The sequence below is a fragment of the Poecilia latipinna genome, unplaced genomic scaffold, assembly GCF_001443285.1.
Source record: "Poecilia latipinna isolate Pla-1442-1.1 unplaced genomic scaffold, P_latipinna-1.0 Scaffold49, whole genome shotgun sequence".
Lineage (NCBI taxonomy): Eukaryota > Metazoa > Chordata > Actinopteri > Cyprinodontiformes > Poeciliidae > Poecilia > Poecilia latipinna.
The window spans coordinates 440932-463418 of NW_015112665.1; the positions used below are offsets into that span (position 1 = coordinate 440932).

The window sequence follows — 22487 nt, forward strand, 5'->3', positions numbered from 1 at the left end:
CTTCTGCAGTCTTGATGGTCATGCAATCATTTGAATCAGCTGTTCTGGAATAGAGGCACATCTAAAACATGCAGAGCAGGGGGGCGCTGAGGACCAGGGCTGAGAAACACTGATCTAGCAGATAAAAGAAACCCTGTGACTAATAATATCTGCTCTAACATTTACGAAAAATGTTCTAAACTTGTCAAAAAGAATACTCCTCTGTATGCACTAAAAAAAATAAACATTCACAGCTGCATGTATTTACAATTAAATTTCAAACATTATAATAATAAAAAATAAAAGCACATTTTCCAAAATTGTTACACATGAGTAAAAAGAAGTACAAGCGGATCATCAGGGATTATTGTGTCTTTGTTCTGATGTAAAATATTTTCTTTCTAAATGCCATCGAAAAGAAAACAACCACACCTCAAGTGCAACTCCTTTATTCTGCTTCACAAAGCAAATTAAACAAGATTAGTAGTAGTCTCTGGAATTTATAAAAGATTTTTCCATTATCTAGTTTTTTTTTTTTTTAACCACCCAAAAAAATAAAATAAAATAAAATAAAACAAACAGACTCTTCTAGTCGCGTCACTCAAAGAAAATCACTTGTAGGAATTTGCTTTGTGTTTAGGTAAAAAGTTGAAATTCTTCGGGACAGGTCCGAGGAGCATTTCACTGAAACAACAATACAGAAGATTTTTATTACAATTTAACAATGAGAATGTCACTTAATTAAATGTTCTGGCTCTTACCTGATCCTGATCCAGTCGTCAACATTCTGACTGGCCATCAGCGACTCCAAGTAGTTCCTGCCCATGTAATACGGCGGCCGCTCATTGATCTTTTGAGGAACTCGTTCCAACAAGCCAACAGGAATATATCTATTTAAAAAAAAACACAGCAGTTAATACTTAAGGACTGATACGTTTAAATACACACCAACCAATAAGAACTTCTCATCACATACTGGAAATTTTATCATGATTGTTTCACTAGGATATTAAAAGGTATGAATATCACAAGTTCAATGGAGGTGAAAAATATTTTTAAAAGTATGATGGTGATGTTGCAGACCTGCACATGAAGGAGAGCCACTCCAGCAGGAAGTTTCGGGTCTTTTCGACGCCCCGGGTGTCGGAGCCCCAGTGCTCCAGCCCGAAGTTGGTGAAATCCCTGAGGATGTCCAGCCGCTCGCTGGACGAGACGTCCCAGTGTCGGCTCTCCTTTATCTCCGTGAAGATCCAAGGCTTGATTAGGGCACCCCTGAGAAAACAAATACAACATTAAACAAAATGATACAACAACTTAAGAATATTTACAATTAATTATTTTTTAGTTTTAGCTTAGTTTAAACTACTTTCCCTTTTAAATCCAATAGAAGCGATAAAACAGATTTAAGTAATTCCCAAGTAAAAACAGTAAAACTGAAAGAGGGTTAGTTCATTCATCATGACTGTAAATCCAGTGGCTCACATTACTTTCTCATTAAAGTATGTAAACAATTCAAACCTTGCAATCATGATGCCAGAAACACCGGTCTCTTTGGCTTTCACTGCGTCTTCATAAGACAGAATGTCTCCATTACCTGGACCAACAAAAACAAGTTACATCAGAAAAACCACATCCTTAGACCTATAAAAGGTTTTACAGGCTTTATGTCAACACTCAGATTCCTCCACCATAGAAATAAAAAGACAAACTGACGCACCAAACAGTGGAACAGGGTCGGCCAGCTTGGCACATGTGCTGATATAATCCCAGTCAGCTAACTTTGTGTAGCGCTGCTCCCTCGATCGGCCATGCAGCTGCAAAACAACACCGTCATTATGAGTGGTATGTGCAGTATGTCTATAAAAATAACATAAACATAGAGGTGGAGAAGGAAAACATGATGCATGAGAAGATAAGACTTTACGGATGAGGCGAAACCACTTGGGAATTCATAAAAATAAAATTTTTAATTGGCTACCGCTTAAAACTTTATTGAATAACAAATAAACTGCAAATTTCTAATCAATTGTTAGTTTTTGAAATTCTTTTAATATGAGAATTTAGTAAAATTTCTCTTCTTTTGAGATTTCTCCTCAAAACAAGCCATTGTCAAATTCATTTCGAGTCATTTAAGACGAGACTCACGGTAACCATGGAGACGCCCCAGTTCTTCATTTCTCCGATGAGTTTGTGTGCGATGTTGGACTTCTCCTGAACACCAGTGCGGATCTTGACGGTTACAGGGACATCTAGTACCTTTAGAAAGAAACAAGAACTGCATTAAATTGTTCAATTTCTTAATGCCGTTAATATTAAATCACTATTTCATGGCAACTAGCAGCAAACATAACAAAAAAATAAATAAATAAATAAATAAATAAATAAATACTCTGTACTTACATAATTCATTCCTTTGATTATCTGTTCAAATTTTCTGGTTCTGGTCATCAAGCCACATCCTCCACCCTGAAGCACAAACAAAAACCACTGTGAACGAGTTTAATAGTTTCTACTAGTCCTGGACAATAGATCAAAACAATGATTATCGCTATAGACACGTGATCAATATCAATAAATAATATGACTGATAGAATAACCAATATCGAATATACAAAATGTACACCAGAATCACACAGCATTTTGGGAGATGTAGGCAGAGGAAAGACCTTAGCAGCTCTAAAGAAAAGATTGTGGAATCAACTGACTCCCTCACTCCTTGGTTACCTAGCAACTCACTCATTCCTTGGTTACCTAGCAACAATCTGTTGAGTAACTGACGCAGAAACAGTTTAAGGTTTTGCCACTGTGCCTCATAACTGCCTACAGATAAAAAACAACTTTGTGGAGTAACAACTGTGGACAAAACAGGAAATGTCAAGCCACCAGTTTGGTAGTATTTCAGATATTTAAAACAAAAACTAATCAGTAATCAATCATTGAAAGTTTTTTTCAGTCATATTGTCCAGACCTGGTTTCTGCCATAATATAGTAGCTCTTGATGTTTAATTTGTGTTTGTTATGAGGCTCGACAAAACTGGGCCACAATTTTCAGAGTGACAGAATCAGAAATGTTAACGCCAAACCGAAAAATCCCAACTAATCTGACGAGAACAGAGCGGTTAAATAAGAGCTCACCTTCTTGTAAACCAGATCAATGGGGCATCCTGAGTTGATATCCACAAAATCAACGTCGGTGTAGTTGTTGATGAGCTCCGCACACCGCGTCATGGTGTCAGGGAAACAGCCTTCAACCTGGAACAACACCTCACACTTCACATCCAGTCACAGAAACCTGCGCTTGAACTTCGAAGTTGGAAAAGCATCACCTGAACACCAAACAGATCCTCGCTCTCATGCCTCTTCAGGAGGGCCCATTCTGACTGATGCCCCTGCAGCAGATTCGTGCACATGGCCATCTCCCCGCAGGTGATGTCTGCACCGAAGCGCTTGCACACACGACGGAAAGGCAAGTTCCCACACTGACAAGACGTAAAAAAGACCAATTTTGATGTAAACAATATGGCGGCTTAGTCAGGGTTTACAGTCACCTGTAGCGCTATTTATACACCCTAAGCCATGTTAAAACCACTTAAAATATGTTTGTTTAGATGTTATGCGACAGACTAAACACTCTATATTTGTGCATTGTTTTTAAGAATCTTAAAAGTGTGGAGTGCATTTATGTTCAGGTTGATGCTTGGCAGAACCACTTTTCACTGCAACAACTTTTTCCCTGTATCCATAATTAGGTTGGTTAGAAAGGGCCCAAAAAAATCATTTTTTTTTTAATTTCTTGCCACTGATTCTCAATGAGCTTTACGTCTGGACTTTGACTAGGTCATTATTATATTTTATTATTTTATATAATACACATTATTATACTTCAATTTTGCTCTAGCTTTTTATTTATGGTTGTTGTACATGTAAGATTACTATCTTTTTAGCTTCATCTAAGCTAAAAAGGAGAAGCTAACTCTTACCATAGAAGAAACATGGTAAGAAACATAGAAGAAACAATCCCACATCATGACACTACCACCACGTCTTACTATAGGAATTGTATTCATGCTAAAGTATCAAAGTAAAGGAAGTGCTAAACTTTCTGACTTAATTGCAAGAATAATTGCACTCCACCACATAAAATCCCAAAAAACACATTAAAGTTTATAATTATAAAAAATTAAACATAAATTAAATGAGTACTGTTTTTACTTACAGTTGTTAGAGGAGCGAGATAGAGCTTGTCTTTGAAGTCCACCTTGAACATATAGACATAACTTTTAATACAAAACTTTTAAAAAATACTCCCAACTTTCAAAATATCTCTGCTAGTACTTCTGGAAAACCTGTAGTGTTATTTAATTAAAAGAAGAACTTTGGAGTAAAGTTTGGCTGACATTTACCTTTTTCTTTTCACAGGGCCGCAGTTTGATAACGTCAGCATCAGTTAGCGGGCCTACAGTCTTTACTGGCGGCTGGATATCTGGACAGGTGGGCAGCTAGTTACAGAGCAAACATTTAAGTTTATACACCCCTAAAAACATAATAATTGAGACACTCTGCAGCAAATGTAGTTAAGAGAACAAGGGTGTACCGATTCTTCCGTAGAAACATGCTGAATTTCTTCTTTTGGCTCTGCAGATACCTCTGCTGTACAAACATCACCTGCATAAATAAAGAAAGGAATTATCACATTTAAATTTGTCAAGTTGAAGCAACATTTTCAGTTTTGCAAATAGTTAGTTTTATTAACTTCCAGTAATAGGAACATGCTGCTGCAATGAGTGTTAATTATTTGAGTCAAAAAATAAGTTTTAGTTTGTAAAATTGGTTTGACAGTCATAATAACGTGTTCTTTAAAGCCGCTCCCTTAGATTGTGAGAGCAGGACAGAAACAGTTCTGCGTCTTACCATTGCTCTGCTGTTCCTTCTTATCTTTGTTGTCTGAAAGCATTTTCAGGTATTCCTCTGACTTTTTGAAGGTGACAGAACGTTTCCTCAGGCGATACTGCAGATCTTTACTCAGGCTGTTCTTCACCAAAGTCCTTCCTTCGTAAGCTTTGACCAGCTCTTCCTTCTCCATGGTTTTAAAGTCAGCTGTAGTGTGCGCTGTGGCGAAGCGGCAGGCAAGCCCGTATTCACACTTTCCAAATGTGTCGTAGAGGTAACAACGTTCCCCGATGTCGGCAGGCTTATTGGCCAAGTACTCGGCGACGTCATGGTAAAAGATGCATTTGTCCCCAAACTTACATTCACCGTTTTTCTAGGAATGGTTAAAAAAAGTCAAGAGAATAATCAATTTTTACAGGAATCTGAAAGGATTGCATACTGCATCTTAAAAAAAGGAGGAGGTTCAATCTACCTGAATGACTGACAAACACAGTCGCTTTTCTTCATAAGTGGTGGGTTTTATGTGTGGCCTCGACTTATTCTGACCACGAAATCTTTTCTTATCCTGTTTTTCTGTTTTCTTCACATCTTCATGGTCCAGTTTGGATTTTTTACATTCAGGTTCGTCCACAGAGGGATCCTTTTTCTCTTGTGGCGTCTCATTTTCAGAGGCTTTCTCTCCTTTGGAGCCCTGCCATTCTGAATCCAGAAAGCCATGAAATGCATCTTTGGTGGTGATGAATCTGCAAAAAAAAAAAAAAAAAGTAATTTAAAAAATGTTTTAAAATACTTTTAAAACAGATCCAAAAGCTACATTAAAAAGATTTGTCAAGAATGCCAAAATACAAGCCGAAAACCTTCAATAAATAAATCACTTTATGAGCCTCTATGAGGCTATAGGTTGTTTTTCTTAACTCTGATAAAAAAAAAACATTAGGTTTCTTCCATATTTCCCCAATCAAAATTTTATATCGCCTTAAAATTTACAGAGTTCTCTGTCCATTTTACCTCAAATTCAAAGTGATGAATGTGTATATATAATGCTTCTCATTCCTTATATGATATAACCTATTATGTTACATAATCGGTTTCACAATACTGTATTTTCCCCCCTATATTTATGTAGATTTCTAAGACATTTAAATCAAACTCCAGGCTGTGGAGTTTACAGGAGAAAAACAAGCACAATAAACAATTAAAAAATTGTCACCACCTAAACTAAACCAACAAGAGCTTCTACTGCGTATTGAAAAATTCCCAAATACTGCTGACAGTGCAGATACTTATCCCATTCTGCATAAGTAGACAATGATAAAAAAAAATAACTGGGTTTGACAAAAGTAAAAACTCTCACTGACATTCTGCTCTGTTAGCTTCAACAGACGAAGGCAGTGTGTAGTGCCGAGTTGAAGCATGAATACGCCACAATGAACTATTATCATGTTGAAGCTGATTCCATGAGATAATTACAGTACAGCGCTCCCTCTAGTGTCCAGTGTTGATGAAAGTTACTTACTCTTGTTTGATAGCAGCTTCACCTTTTACAGCTACATGTGTTGCCGTTTCTGTGGCGTCTTTCGCTGATGCCTCCATCATTTGGTCAAAGACTCACTCCCTATTCTTACTCTGAAATGTTTCTATAAAAGATAAACAGATAAACAGCAGAATATAACTGAGTGTTTCATGAAAAGGACGCTACCAAACATATGTGGTTTGTAGATGTAATAATTGGAAATTTGCTTCATATGCCACTCTATTTTTAGAAGGATTTTAGATTAAATTACACAGAGTTGGGCACTACTTACATGACTTTCAAAGGCATTTGGTTGTGCTGGATTTTACTTAAAATGTTTGTGAAATTTCTTGAACCATGTCAATCACATTTACTAAGATGAACTTAACCTTCTCTGACTGTAGCACAAAAATAATACAGTTCCAGTTTCTCTATTTAAAAAATAAACGCTAACTTCTAATCAGTTACTATAATATAGATACACAATAATTTAAGAGATCTTAGGAGCCTTTTAAATGCATTTTTTCACGTATTTATGCGTGTGTTCGTACCATTTCCTAATTCCCACTATACCAATTATGCTAGAGATTTAATTCTGATTATTTATCTTCAGTCAGAACACGTTTAACTTGCACCTAGCTGCTCCTAGTTTTAGTAGCAAAGCTCCACTTTGTTATGATACACTTAAACGCAGTCAAAACTAAAGCATCTTTACATGTCAAGTTATTTAGAATAACAGTCCACAAAGTCTTTCACTTACCTGTTTCTTTATCAAGTTGTCAAAATAGTTACAGTAACATAAACTGCTCCAGCAGTAGTTAACTCAAAACTCTGCTAGCAAGCTAACAAATTAAAGCGCGTTTTCCCGCAAGCTAGCAGTTAACTTAATGTTCAATAAAAAGCTTAACCTGTCTCGTTAGGAGCTACAACTGCAAAGAAAATCGGTCCAGATAACATTGACTATATTAATTCACTTTCTAACATGCAAACCGTGCAGTTAAATTTCACCACCTTGTGGTAACCGATGTGCATCAGTTTAATTATTCCCGGAGAGAACGTCTAAAGATTGGTTCCGCATGGAGATCTCCGACAAACGATCTATTTTGAAAAATATTTTTATAAATAAATTTCGAACAGAAATGAAAAAAAGTTAGCATACAAAGTGCATGTCTGTTTTTGCTAATACAGAAATAATTATTCATAATAAGCAGTAACATGCTAAAAACATGATCAATTGTTAAGAATTACTTTATTTTGTTTGTGAGTCAACAGCAAAAGGCACCTGAAACGATTTAAATAAAGCTACAGAAATTATACGTTTCTTTGGGCAAAGTCAAAAATATCCACTTGTGAGAGATTCTTATGTGTGTACAGATCATTACAACAGTGGTGTGTTGGAATTAACTGAATCTTTGAGGGAGCGTTGACCTGTCAAACATGGCAACCTCCCTTTTACAATCAGAAATGACTGTTAAAGAGGCAAAGAATGACTCACACGTTAAATTATGGATGTAATGTTTCAGAATAATCATTAAAACCCTATTGAATACAGAGCAATAATGCAATAAAATGCATCAAATAAAGAAATGTGTCACTGGATAACAGATAAAATGCTTAGAACCCCACATTTAGGAGCATCCCAGGTAGTTTTTTGTTTGTTTGTTTAGGATTTAGATTTGGGGACTGAGACGACTTTGGATAAAGGTGCATTCTGTGTATGGTGAAACATTTCTTCGTTATTTTGGATCCTGGGTGGTTATTATAAAACCCAATTACAAAAAAACAATTAAAACATCTTGGTCACTTTTTGCTGTGCTAAAAATTAGCCTTGAATTTGATTCTAGGTCTTTCACCATCATCTTTAAAATATTTGATCAACTTATAAAAATACAGACATTGCTATGATTACTTTTACATTTAAAGGAGCTGTTAAAATAATTATTTCTTAACATTTTCTTTATCCCAAAATTTAATGGACTGATATTAGAGACTGAATTTTTATTTTTTTTGTATGTGTAAAATTATCCTACTATACACAAGACTTTTTACATATCTTTACTAGGGGTGCAGATAAATGTAGCTGTACATGGATGGGTATCTTTTATATTTTATCACAGTAAAATCTGCTGCATTCACTCCTCAGAAACTCCAGAAAGTTTTTCTATCTTTGCTACAAATCGTTTCTTGCTGGAGTCCAGGATGTTGATCCCATTTTTCTCAAAGTCATATCCAACTCTCTGCAGCTCCTTCAGTCGCTCTGTGATGTTCTGGATGCTGTAGTCCAGGACTTTTGGCTTCTCCAAAATCTGCTTTATTGTTATTCCTCCTTTTAGAAGACAGTCCAGCTTGGAGTTCAGAGTGTCTGCGCCGATGTATAGAATGTTGGGGTAGTTTAATACTAGATTTTTCACGTCGCTTTCTTTGAGGCCTAGCACGGACATCTTCTTCTCAAGGCTGTGGATGTTTTTCTTCAGACAGTCGTTGGAAAGGACCAAAATGTCTACTCCTTTTCCCTGCAGAAGTGCTAGCAGTTCGGCATCACTTAACGTCAGAGAGGTTTTCAGATTGTTAATGTTGGTCCCGACTCTCTTAGTACTTTTGATTAGAAGATACACGTTTTTAGATATTATACTTGTAGCAAATTGTTCAGGATTTTTTCCACCCAGCTCCAGACAGATGTCTTCAAGAAACTCCACCATCTGTTTGTTCAGCTCCAGGGTGTTGGAGAACGTCCTCGGCGCTGTGGTCAGTAGCCGACGAAGGTCCTTGGAGTTTAATCCCAATGAGATCAAGAAAGCGATGTTCTTCTTCAAGTCATCGTTGTCACTAGAACGGAAAAAAGACTCGGGTGAGCGGTCCAGGATGCTCACGATCTCAGCGTCTGTGTTGAAAACGTTTCTCCACAGCTGCCAGCGTTCCTCCAAGTGATCAAGTGACCGCGTGATGGCGCGGGGATAACGGGACACGATGCTGGCAATAACTTTGCGGCTGGCGCCTTTTTCTTGCAGGAATTGAGCGAGGCATATCTCGTTTGTGAAGGACTTTCGAAGAACACCTGGTTGACGCTGGCGTGCCATTTTTATGTCCACTCCCAACACAGATAGGTTCTCCAGCAGAGATTTATTCTCTGTGTCTGATGGCAACGATGGGTCATTACTGCCACTGCAATGCCTCGAGGTGATGCAGGTTGATGCTAGCTGTAGCAGTGAATGCCTAAAGCTCTTCTGCAGAATGAGCGAATGATGGATACGAATAAGGGTCCTTATACCAGAAACTGAAGCCATTTTTTCCTGAAAGGGACCAGAGATCCATGTTATGGCATTTCTTTGGTTATAAATGGTAAAACAATTTAAAAAAACAGTAATGTAAATAAGTAAGCTATAATAAAGTGACTTGTTTATTTTAATGTTTACTTATCCTTTCTGTTCAGGTCCTTAAGAAATTTTAATTTTCCTAAGATTCAAGTTTACTTCTGTGCATTAACAGTAACTAATTAAAAATTAAACTTTACATTTACTTTCCAAATATTGTGAAGAAGTAAATCTAGAACTTTTTCACATTCTGTCACATCACAAACTCAAACTTAAAACTATTTATTGGGATTATATGTAACAGACCAGCACAGCAGTGCATTGCTTTGAAGTGAACAAAACAAAAACTATACATGAATTTTCTAAAACTTTTCCAAAGAGTAGTATTTTTATCAACTTCCTGGTACGACATACACCAAAACACATCCAGCTGAAACGGCTGCAAAAGTTGAAGGGCTGGGATATTAATATTTATTGAAAAACTCTGTAAATATGTACGTCTTATTTACTTTTAGTAAGAAATTCAGGAAATACAAATAAGCATTATTTTTACTTCTAATCTATCAACAACTTATGCTGAATTATGATATCACAATGATAATTTATTATTATTATTATTTTTAAGCTGTAAGACAAATTTAATTTAGAGTCTGGAAAATGTACTTTCTAGAAGTGACACACGGCATCTACCCAATCAAAAAATAGGATTTACTGAAACCAGAAAAGCTAATCTGATGTGAAATTCTGGTTAAGCAAAGTTTTTTCACGTCTTGTTAAAAAAAATCTGAATTTAAAACCACATTTGGTAAAAGTTAAATTCAAAACAACACCGTCGGTTTGCTGCTTGCGTGACTTCCACCAGGGTAATTTAAACCTTATTGATATTGTGGGAAATGCTATATTTAGTAAAAACACTTGACAGTCTTTCTTTAGTTTTAAAATTTAAAACAAACATACCATATTCCGTTTTTCGACTTTACTGTTCACACTATACCTTTTGAACGTACCAGTGGATGCGAGAACTTGGAGGAGCTCACGCGAGATTTTGAATTTGAGAAACGAATTTATCGAAGCTGGCGCCCTCTAGCGTTTCGGAGTTTAAACTTGCTTCCCAGTTTGTTGTTTTCGCCAGCAGGTCGCAGCAAAGGACAGTGAGACTTGTCGCTTTGTGAGACTTGTCGCTTCAAGTTAACGTGAACATGAACGTTTATAAAGAAAAAAAGGGATTCTAGGAAACTTATGACGATTCCGTATTGAGACATGACGACGTTAACCATTGAAGTTAATTATTTTTAGGTTTAAAAAACCTTCAAAAAGCACTATAGCATTTTCACTCATTTGTATAATTCCTACAGAACCAGTGGGGAAACAGGACTGAGGCCACTGAAAAAGATTTGATTTGTTCTCAGAATTCGGGCCTTTTAAAAAATATTTTACAGAAAACTACTGAATTAAGAGGTTAGTTTTTCACACACAAGCTTATAAATAATGACAGCTTTGAACATTCTTCATGTTTTTTACAGATAAAAAAAGATTTTAGAACATTTTGTAAATCTCTCTAGAATTTGTGGGGTTTTTTTTATTTGAACAAAATCAGTCCATCCCACTTTATATGTGCTATTTATTTTATATATGTGCAATTTGCTTGAAACCTCACTTTTTCTTTTAATTTTAAATCAAATTTCAGTTGTATTTTGATTTCACACGAGCAACATCAAAGCCCCAGTTTTAGGTATTACTAGCTTGATTCATTTCAGCCACATCAGAAAGCATTGTGCTGCAGTTCGCAGCTGAAAAACCTATTGACTCGACTCCCTCTCTTACTGAAGAGTCCCACCACTTATGAATATTTTACAGCACAGTGAAAGATGGCTACATTATGCGTCCACTTTGCTGCTCTGCTACTGAAGTGACCCAAGTTTCAGTCACAACCTCTTCTGCACTACCAGCCTAGAAAGCAGCATTTTGTTTCTGGCATGAACAGTTCAGACAGTGTCCATTATTGTGAGAGATAATCCTGCTTCTTTCATGTTTTATGTAAACTTGAAGCTCAATTATGATCTGTTTTCACATGTTGTAATACAAATTGAGCATATTAGCAAAATTTAAGGCAACTAAAGCTAATGCTAGTTAGTTATTTGCTCTTGTGAAATTGGAAACCAATCAATCAATCAACTGTATTTTTTAAATAAAATTATTAACTCCTTGGAAAACTAAAAGAGGTGTCAATATGCGCTTACCTATTTTAATTTAATTAAAACTGTATGCAGAAAAACTTTGGCATTAGACTGAAAAGTTGGGGTAATAGTTTAAATTTCAAACACACCTTGCTGTTTACCCACCAAATGATTTTAGTCAAATATGTCAAATTAGTTTACATTTTAAGCAAATTTATTGGACTAATATTATGTAAAAAATAATTTAATTGAACTCTTTCAGAGGTTTGATATTTCTCTTACTTCCTCTGATGCTCTTCTGACTTTTGTTCCTTAAAGATGTAAATTAGGTCATGCATGAATTTGTGAGCAACATGGTTTTAATATTACATCGACTTCCGCCTTGATCCGTTTGTTGAGGTCCTTTTTGTAAAGTTGCTTGGGTAACTGCAGACACAGAACACAACCGGAGCGACTGAATAATTTAAGAAGTGTCGAAACTTTCAGATGCTGGTGGTTACTCGCAGATGCTGTTGCTCCAGCAGCAGGTGTCCCCAGGTGGGAGTGTACGGATAAAAAAATGTCCAAAAGACGATGGGTGGAATTCAAGATCTGCCAGACTATAAGTTGTTCAGCGCCGGTCAGCCGAAGACGCAGAGAGTCCTCTCCAGCTGCCACTGCAGCCACTGCAGGTACGTCTCAAAACAGAATGAAACTTTGTATTTGTATTAAAGTAACAACTGTGTATTCTCATAGTTCTCTTTTTTTTTCTTATTCGTAAATTTACCAGCTAGATATCAGTGTTTCTGTAAACATTGGGGGTTGCAACAATATAAAGCATGTAAAAGATAATATAAAAAATTAGCACTGTTTTCTATACACCTGAGCAAGAAATAAGTGACAAATGAGGTAGTGTGAATGTTTATTTAGTTTTTAAAATAATCAATTAACGTATATTTTTAGTTTTTTAATGTATACGTAGGTCAGCTATGTTTCACATTAGTAAAAAATAAACCACCATGTTTGAAAAATGCTTGCAAAAGTTCCCATTATTTTTTTCCAAACAACTGCAACCCACATCTCCCAAAATCATCTTCAAAATAATGAAACCTGCTTTTAATTGTAAAACATAATCTAATTATTCTAACATTTACCTAATTTGGAGTCTGTTAGAGAAAATGCTGACGGTCTTTTCCTGTATCACTCCCATCTGTTGTAGAAACTGATGCCAGTCTCTCAGGTTACCTGCAGGCTTTTAGCCACGGCACCTTTAATGACTCCTTCTTTGGGGAGGATGTTGCTCTTTTTTCATCAGAAATGAGCTCAGGGTTAGTCTATCTTCATACAAAATACGAGGTAATTACCAGTTGTTTACCAGCTAATGTTAAAATGAGATAATGTTGCCTAAAATGAAAGCTCAGATGGGACAGCTCTGGCGGCCTCTCCTCCCATCGCCATAGAAACTAGACAGAGGAATTCATGCTGCAGATACTGGAGTCAAAGCCGGAGAATCACAGTCAGACATGTCGTTGTCATTAATCGACTTTACTGCTAATTGCATGTTTCATGACAAAATGGGTGTGTGTTGATGCAATTTTTATATTTAAAAGGGGAGATGGAGTTTTGCTACTCATTAAAATACCAACTGTTTGATCACCAAGCTACATTTATTAAAATAAGATATTCACACACACACACACACACACAAAAAACCGACTGGTAAATTGTATATCTATTTAAGATATATTGCAGAGAAAATAGACTATCCCCCTTCTGGGTTCCATTAGTTAATGTTTTTAAATACTGTTTTATTTACTTCAAACTTGCCTTGCTTTAAAAACATGAACGGAGTTTATTATATGTGTGGAAAATAGGGAATAATTTTATGCTTTTCTGGCATCAAGACAACATTGATAAAAAAAAATTCAATAAAAATGTCATCTTATAAATTTGGTGAAATCTGCACTGAATTATTCTACACTTTTCCAGATTAAAGAGAGTTTAATGCTCTGACTTCCTGAAATGTTGAAGATGATAAAATATGAATTCATTTTAAGGCTTTTCACCAACGGACTATCAACAATTATTTCGTTATATATATTTTCTTAGATAAAAGTAGAAATCTCAAAGATAGTTTGATCTTACTGAAACATTCCACAACACCAAACTCTCTTTAATCTGGAAAACTATAGAATAATTCAGTGCAGATTTCACCAAATTCATATGGTGCCATTTTTAATTTAGTTTTTTTTAGGTCTATGTTGTCTTGATGCCAGAAAAGAATAAAATTATTTTATTGCTTTCACAAATACAATAAACTTCTTTTCATGTTTGTAATGCTACAGAACATTTCAGCAATACAACAAACAAAACATTACATTGCAATGGTATAATGAAGAAAGGTAAAGAAAGGTTGGAATACTGACTAGAGTTAGTGATATTTCAGGTAACAATAATCAAAGACAACTAATATTTTTTTTATCTTGATTTAAAAGAATTCAGGATTTCAGCATTTTTGCAATTTTCTGGAAATTGTTCTAGATTAAAAACTGACTGCTGCTTCTCCATGTTTGGCTCTGATTCTGGTGATCCAGAGTAAACTTGAATCAGAAAATCTGAGAGCCCTACAAGAGTATGTTAAAAGTAGTTTTCAGTCCAAGTTGGATGAGTCTAGATGTTTAAAACTGAGCTGATAAAATGCAGTCCAGATTACAAAAAAAAAGAAAAAAAAAAGGGAAAATAGCACTGTTACATTGTTCTTAATTAAATTGGTAAGTAAATTCAATAAAAAAGAAAATTTGTTTATGGAGTATTTAACTGATATTTTTTAAATATTATCTTGGCGTGCTTGTGTTGCCCTCTGACACAGTTGTGCCCTAGGCAAAAAGCCATATTCTCCGAATTTAACCCTTTCATGCATAGCGCTCACTGCAGTGGACAGCTATCTAAAAGACATTTTCTTGTGTTTCTTGTGGATTTTAATGTTATAAATGCACACGGACCACTGGGATGGACACTAGTGCATCATATAATACACTATAAACTACTGGCCATCCATTTAACAACAAAATCATTGTTAATCCAAAATGGCAGACAGATGAAAAAAGCAACTCAGGAATATTCTCCTCCTATTGCAGAAAGCTCTTGCATGTAAAAAACATATTGTGACATCAAGTAACTCCTAAAGACTAATACTTGTATTTGGAGAAAATTACAACTGGAAACAGTTGGAAACAAGTGGAAACTTTTTTCTCCAAGTTTTTTTTATGCCTCAAGAAAGTCAAAAACACTTTGAAAAAAAAATCCTGTCATAAAGGATTATAATTCATGCATGAACGGGCTAAAACGTGCAATCAGTGCAAGAGGCTTCATGTTTTTAAGAAATTACTATACGACAAAACTACTTGCCATACCGATAGCACCAGTGGGCGTGGCTATAAATGCACCTACCCTACGTCATCACAGTTGAGTCTCATGTTTACGTGGAAAATATGGCGGCGGACTACAATCAAGGGGATAGCCAGTGATTGGGAATCACGGCATTGGAGAGATAGTCCGCTTTCCGCTGTGAGACTTCCTTTTCCTCCTGGATATTTCTTATGAAGCAGTTTTCTTGTTTCAGTCTCGGAGTCAGCGGGAATGGAGGACGAGGAGAGGCAGAAGAAGCTAGAGGCCGGCAAGGCTAAGGTAGGATTCAAGACTCCCTAACGTCCTCTGAGTGGTCCAAAGTTACAGCATATTGTTCCGGTGGAGTTGTTTTTCTGTGGTTATGTCCGTCAGCTGTTTTGACCCCAACCCCCTCCCCTTCATACCACCTTCCCAGCTGTCATGCGCCGTGTCTGTCTGACAGCTGAGAGGGAGGGAGGAGGGGGTTAGCCGCTGCTACTGCTAGCCAAGGCTGCCTTTGTCATGCTGCATATCTGACATTTTTCCCCCTACACTGCTTTCTTTTTTCTTTTTCCGTATCGAAAGAAGTATCGGCTAATTCTCGCACAAGTCTAGCCGTCGCATCATTATTTAGAGCTTATAAACGGCACCTGAAGTGACACTCAGAGGCTGGTGTAACAGGATTTACAGGGTATATCCTCACTAGCTAGGTAAAGCATTGCTTCACTTGCCAGAGATGACTTGTATTGGTTTAAGCAACAGGAATACGCCAGAAGAGGCTCTATGCTGTGCTCATAAAGTAAAATATTTGCTGAGAAAAGAAGGGAGTACTTGTTAAACTGGATGAGTTTGTATGTTGTTTTTTTTTATCTACCAGTAGCTGTAAACTCAAAAACCAGCTCACTCTGTTTTGAGTGGCTGTTTGTCTTTGCTGAATCTCTGCAGGCAATGAGCTCATGTGTCACTTTTGTCAATATATGTCCATAAATACTAAATCAGGGGCTTTTAAGAGCTGCTAGAGTTGCTGCACAATTTGATACATCTATGATGGACAGAGGTAATGTTACACTCAGTAGCATGTGATTACAGAGTTGGATATCACCACTGCCTCTGTGAACACAAAACTATTACTATGTAAGCATTGGCTACTGCAGTTCAGCTGGCTGAAACAAGTTTGCTACATGTTCTCCAGTCAGCTACAAAAAGAACAAATATTACTGTTTTGCTTGCAGAAAACATAGGAAGTTGTATCCATGGAAACCGAAGGAGCACCACCCGGTACTGTTTTAAAACGACTATTAGGGTGCTATACACAAGTATCCAACCAATTAATCAAGTAACAACAGATTTTTATAACCTAAAAAAAGCTATATTACTCTGAAGAAGCAGTTAAAAACTAAATTTAGTTGTTATAGTCTATATTTTTGCTGCAGTTTCACTATCAGAATCTAAATAATAATTAGAAATGTAACATAAGTAGAACTGTTTTTTATGTTTTACAGCAATAGGTATAAGTTTTGTTTTTTGTTTAAGTAGGGCAAATTAAATCTTGTTGCACATTTTAAATCTTTGCACATATAGTGCGAAGCCTTGGTTGTTTTATTTAAAGTTAATGCATCTTGGTAAAGTGTAGTGCTACTGGAAATCTGTTTCTGATTGTTATTTACTAAACATATTTAGAAAATCACAGTGAGTTTTGTCCGACAGAAGTTTGCAGAGACCATCCCCCTGGTTTTCACTCTGGTATTTTGGCTTGTAAAAGGCTCTTTGCTGCTGTAGACTAGTCTGCCTGCTGTTTTTTTCCTCCCAGTTCCATGTCACCATGTCCTCACATGCAGTAAAGAAATCAAGGGTGTTATTATTTGAGATTCTTGTCAGATGAGTCCTTGCAGGCTTAGATAAAAATCTGATGCTGCATTTATATTGTCTCAGAAATGAAGCAGGATTTTATCTGAATGTTAGTCTGGAGATAAAGGTGCGACCTGAGCTTTTCCTCTCTAACAATCAGATTGGGTGACTGGATTTTTGTCAAATGGAGTGAAAGACGAGTTTTTGTTGTCTGACTGAAGTGCGAGCTGTCAGTGATGCATTGTGCAGAATCAGGCATGAGCTTTTGAGTCATGCCAGACAATAGGGAAAGTGGAAATTGTGGGCTGCTGTTGCCATAGTTTTGTTCCAGAATGGAAGAATTTTCTTCATCTTTAGTTTGGCTTCAAAATCAAACATATTGACAAGTGTTTTACTATCAGTAACTGATAGTTGATCAGTGTAGTCATCTTAAACCTCCTAGAAAAATGAAACTTTCACTGTCATTTCACCTCAGTCTTTGTTCTTTTATTCATGTAGATCCTTTATGGCCAGTACAAACATCTATCTATCAGGCTACATCAAAAATGAAGGTAGAAGAAGTCATTTTTATAGAGCGTCTTTCCACTATAGTAATCTTTCTCAGGATTCAGTTAGCCTAAAGGGTCAGTTTCTCTGTTAGGCACTGCTGCCGGTTTTAGCTGATCTTCTTAACTTGGACCTTAATCGCTCAGCTGGACGCGTCCTGCATGTCTCTGTGCGACAACCAGCCTATAACTGGCACAGATTACGTAGCTGATTAATTGGCTTAATTGACTCTGGAGGGTTTTATTTTTATGATGCAGAGGCACAAGCTCAGAGTAATGATAGATACTTGTGCTGGGTCATGCTGTGTTGCTTAAAATGGGTTAAATCACAAACAGTTTGGATGTCATGGTGTGGAAGATGCCTAGTTTAGCTATTGTGCCTGGCTGAAGTGTTCAGGGCATGATGGACTAACATGTGGAAGTGAAGAATAAAAATTTAGCGTAGTTTTTACAGTGGTTTTACAAATAATAATCTGTAAAGTGTGGCATGATTTTGTATTTTTAACCCATTCCAGCTGCATCTTGTTGCTTGTTGTAACCACAGGGTAAGTCGGGTACAAATAATCTGGGATGTGTGATTGATAGGAGTGGAGCAGGACGGGGCCCGGGCACATAATTGTGCAGTCTCCTGCGCTTGTTACAGTCTAATTAACTTCTGCACTTTACTGTCTTTCTTTTCACAACAAGGTAAACAACCTACTACTCTATTTATACTATAAATAAATTATCGTTTTGTCCTTAGCTTTTCAACTCGCTGTCTGTTCCCGATCAACAAAATGCAATGAGTTCAGTGTCCACGTAAGACCTGATAATCAGAAAATGTTTTATTTTTCAATTTTTTATTGATTGCCTCCACGATGTGCTGGGTGTGTAAACTTGAAAATGTCTGTACTAAGTAGTCACAGGTCTGAATAAAAGTGCACACAGAATATTATTAGAGATGCACAATAACATCGGTATCGGCTGATATTTGTAATTTTTTAACATATTGATATCTGTCCTATAAATAAAACCAGGCCAATATGAACAACCAGTATTTATTTGTACCAGTATCTGTTTCTGGTGGGGGATTTCCCCAAAGGTGTCAAAAATGGTAGCGAAATATATATATATAATATTGGTAAATATTGATTATCGGCCATAACAGCAATATCAGATATCGATATCGGCCCAAATTTTCACATTGATGCATTCCTAAATATTATTTAGTAAAAGCGTTTAAAAATCATGTATCAGTTTTCTGCCTGTTTCCATTTACTCATCACTTTATGTTGGTCACATCTCATCATCTCATCAGTAAGTTAGCCACACCAAAAGATCAACACTTGCACACCTCATTGATAAATAATGAATTTATATCGTTCCATTTATGGGGCTTTGGGGATTTGAGTTTTCCTTGTAAAATGTTCTTTCTTTTTCTGGAACTGCGAAATTTTAATGGGTTTGCGTTTTGCACCAAAACTTTCTGTTCACAAAAAGGTTCGAGTCAGTTGCGGTGAGGATTTGGGAAGCTTTACATGCTGGCCGTGCACTTCAGCAAATCAAAACATGCTTCTTGTTTTGCTCAAAGCATGAAAACTGCAACAAATCCATTGAAGACGGATCCGAGCGGGTTTCTGCTTTTAAACATTCTCTCCCCGTTGAGTGGATCTTGTGCACAGCATTGATCTTTCTGGGTTGGTTCATTGAAAGGGAAGCCTCAAGACCTTTCTGTGTTTCTCTCTGCACTCAGCAGTTGTTGATGGGGGATGACGGAGTCTTCAGCTCCATTTCTCACTTGCTCCATATTCTTGGTACATTTAGTCTTCTCTGCTTTATTTTATTCTGGTAAACAATGTTAATTTGCACACATATATTATACAAACATTCCATATTTAAGTGGATATTTTTCCTCCCATCACCACTAATTTCTAGTGTCAGCTTGGTTTATAGGAGCTATTAGAGTTTATTATGCCATATTGACTAGAAATGTTTTATGTAAATGTAATCACGGATACTTCACATTAATAGCATCATGGCTTCATAGAAACAAGCCGACAATAAAATAAAACAAAATATGTCTGTCTTGTGACGACTCCAAATTAGTGTGGTTGTCAAGTAGGGCTTAACGATATGGCTGAAAAACGTATCGCAATAAAAGCGTTTCATATCATTCTATCAGTAATTATTGATTTTTTTTGTTTTTTTGTTTAAATATCTGTAGTTCTGCCAAACTGGTGGCATAATCTTTCCTCTTTTATCTACAGTCTTCATTCCATGTTGTTTATTTTTAAGCAGCTACAAGGCAAAGTGGTGAAACTTTTAAACTGCTGCTGCGCCAGCTACTCAACAGATTGTTGCTAGGTAACCACAGAGTGTCTGAGTTGCTAGGTTACCAAAGAGTGAGTGAGTTAGTTGATTCCACCAACTTTGGATCGGAGTTCAGTAAATATTCTAGCACATTGAATAATCTATCAGATGTGCTATCTATTGATATTGATCACATATCTATCGCCACATATGTTATTGATTTATTGTCCTGCCCTATTGTCAAGTCAAATTAGGGATCTATCCCTAATTTGGGTTGATATCAATATCCGATATTAGTATTTCTGTTATGTGTACTTATTTAGATAAGCAAAATAGTATTCCATAGCTAATATAGTTGCTCTGGTCTTCTAAAGAATCAAACTGGCTGCTGTTTATAGTCTCTGTTTTTCTGTCACCATGAGGCTCAGATATGCAGGAAAGACCTGTGTACATGCTTTCAGACAGCAGATGGTGGTACACCTACGTAGTTTCTGTTTACCCAGATGGTGGTGCAGCTACCCAGGCTTTGAGTCTCCATATGCTCAGCCAGCAGCTGTGCCAAATAGGGCAGCTTGCAGTGCTAAGCATCTCCGCAAAAGGCAGAACCCTGGGTGATTCCTGCTGGCAGGTTTGCTGCTACTCATGTGTTATTCTTATAAAGTCAGAACCGAAGACTGCCTCCTTCTCAGAGATGCTCCAGTCCTGTTGGCTCATCAGTCGATTACATTTATTTCTGTGCTCAGGTTTTAGATGGATAAAGCTGCTCCTAAAATACAGATAAGTGGGTATATTTGGACGAGGGCGGGTCATGTGAGGAGCTGCGGAGGCTCAGATCAAGAACACTTTGAGCTTTTTAAGCTGTGAATAGTAGGTGGGAACACGACCATGACACCTACTCTCAGCTCTGTCGTTTTCAGCCTCTGACCCTTTTTTACAGCATCGGCAAACACTGGGAGCTTTCATCAGGGTTTAGCTGCTGCTGTTCATAAAATCGGTGACACTTGTCTTAGTTTGAGCCGATGAGTACACTGAACCGTGAGTTTACTAATGACTCACAATGTTTGCTTGTGGTTTATAAGGCTTTTATGCAGAAATATTTGAGAGAAGATTACGAAGTACTTCAAGTTTGGATAAATTATCCCAACTCCACATCAGATTATGATTCTGCTTTCTTTTACTTGACCCTGTAACTCTGTATCTCTCTCCATGATTACGGATACACAATATATCGACACTAACATCGGTATTGGCTGATATAAGTCATTATTTTAGCATATTGGAATTGGGCCAATATGAACAACTGATATTTATTGTCATCTTTTTGTCATCTTTTTCTGGTAATTCCTTTTTTCAAAAGTTTCAAAACGGTAGATAAATCTATTTAATGTGTCTAATATTGGTTAATGCTGGATGATATGGCTGTAAAGCCTATCACGATATAAGGGTTTCATATTAGTCTATCGATAATAACTGATTAGTTTTTTGTTTTCAATTTCTGAAATACAGCCAAACTGGTGACATGGCTGTTTTATCCATAGTTTTTACTCCACAAAGCTGTTTTTATTTTCAAACATTTATGAGGCACGGTGAGGAAACTGCCACTGCAGCAGTTACTCAACAGGTTGTTGCTAGGTAACCAAATAGTGAGTGAGTTGCTAAGTTACCAAAGAGTGAGTCAGTTAGTCGATTCCACCTAGTTTGCTTTAGCCACCTGTGAGAGGTTGAGTGGCTAAAATCGTTCCTCTGCCTACATCCCCCAGAATGCTGTGCAGGTCTGGGTATTGCAAAGTAATGGACGAGTTTACCAGTGAAATTTGACACAATACTGTCATCAAAATTACAACAGTATGCCAAAATTAGCCAAGAAAACATATGAGGAAATATCTTAAAAATAAATTTTAGATTAGGAAAGGACTTGGGCAGGCTAAGTCTGTAATCTGTTGCTCCTTGAGCCAACCATAATGACTCCTAATAATAGAACCAGCTAAAGTTTTAAATATAACAAATACAAGATTTTAGCTGTTTTTCATTATATCCTGAAATATTTGTGTTGAATTTCTACAAGGAATGATACTGAGAGTACCAGTATTATACTTTTATGTGTTTTTCTTGTCATTAGGTGTCATTGGGTTGGAATCTATGTGCTTTTTAAAAATAATTTTCCAACCCAGAGGAAAAAAAAAAGTTATCCATCCTGGAGATAAAATGACTGTTCTTTAAAAATTACAACAACTTTCCTAAAGTAGATATTGATCTAAATTTCTACTTTTTTTTCTCCCAAAAGAAGTCATGTGATATCTGTGGCTCTAAACAAGTTTTTCTTTTTTCTTTTTTTTTTTTTTTGGCCTGGCCTGATGAGTACAAACTTACTCTACATTATAAAGGTTGCAGACCTCTGGACTAAGGGATATTTTTGTGAATTCAGTATGGTCAGTTTATTACGCCTCTCTCATTCTTTTCCTTTGTTCTTTGAACTCTTGTGTGAGGTTAAATAGAAGGCTAAACTATGAGATTGTCAGAAGATAAGAGCGTTTTCTTGCTTTGTTTTATCAGGGCTGCATACCAGAGG

General features: G+C 36.6%; 3 protein-coding genes across 6 annotated transcripts in view; 1 reads left to right on the plus strand and 2 right to left on the minus strand.

The window, feature by feature from the left end:
• Window positions 1–412: 412 nt before the first annotated feature.
• On the minus strand, window positions 413–7521 carry dus3l (dihydrouridine synthase 3-like (S. cerevisiae)). 2 transcript variants are annotated; one of them, XM_015050641.1, is made up of 16 exons: window positions 7143–7521; window positions 6386–6495; window positions 5342–5612; window positions 4891–5242; window positions 4574–4644; window positions 4383–4478; window positions 4196–4237; window positions 3306–3458; window positions 3115–3231; window positions 2380–2445; window positions 2125–2235; window positions 1697–1793; window positions 1498–1573; window positions 1063–1251; window positions 741–869; window positions 413–663 (listed from the first exon to the last, which is right to left on the minus strand). In XM_015050641.1, exons 2-16 carry the CDS (start codon window positions 6463–6465, stop codon window positions 591–593), a joined length of 1923 nt encoding a protein of 640 aa, XP_014906127.1. In that variant the 5' UTR covers window positions 6466–6495; window positions 7143–7521; the 3' UTR covers window positions 413–590. The 2 variants fall into 2 exon arrangements, with proteins under 2 accessions (XP_014906127.1, XP_014906138.1); XM_015050652.1 differs by having other exon boundaries at window positions 6386–6506.
• Window positions 7522–7612: 91 nt separating this feature from the next.
• On the minus strand, window positions 7613–10753 carry mterf1 (mitochondrial transcription termination factor 1). Of its 3 annotated transcripts, none has more exons than XM_015050665.1 (2): window positions 10651–10753; window positions 7613–9672 (listed from the first exon to the last, which is right to left on the minus strand). In XM_015050665.1, the coding sequence occupies exons 1-2, from the start codon at window positions 10651–10653 to the stop codon at window positions 8515–8517; spliced, it is 1161 nt and encodes a 386-aa protein (XP_014906151.1). In that variant the 5' UTR covers window positions 10654–10753; the 3' UTR covers window positions 7613–8514. The 3 variants fall into 3 exon arrangements, with proteins under 3 accessions (XP_014906151.1, XP_014906158.1, XP_014906165.1); XM_015050672.1 differs by having other exon boundaries at window positions 10688–10733; XM_015050679.1 differs by having other exon boundaries at window positions 10701–10724.
• A 4503-nt stretch (window positions 10754–15256) lies between these two features.
• The window catches only part of akap9 (A kinase (PRKA) anchor protein 9), an 80256-nt gene continuing 73025 nt past the window's right edge, over window positions 15257–22487 (plus strand). The window contains exon 1 of the mRNA XM_015050691.1: window positions 15257–15536. Within this exon, the coding sequence (XP_014906177.1) occupies window positions 15489–15536 (48 nt within the window). The 5' untranslated portion in view covers window positions 15257–15488. The remainder of the gene's footprint in view (window positions 15537–22487) is intronic.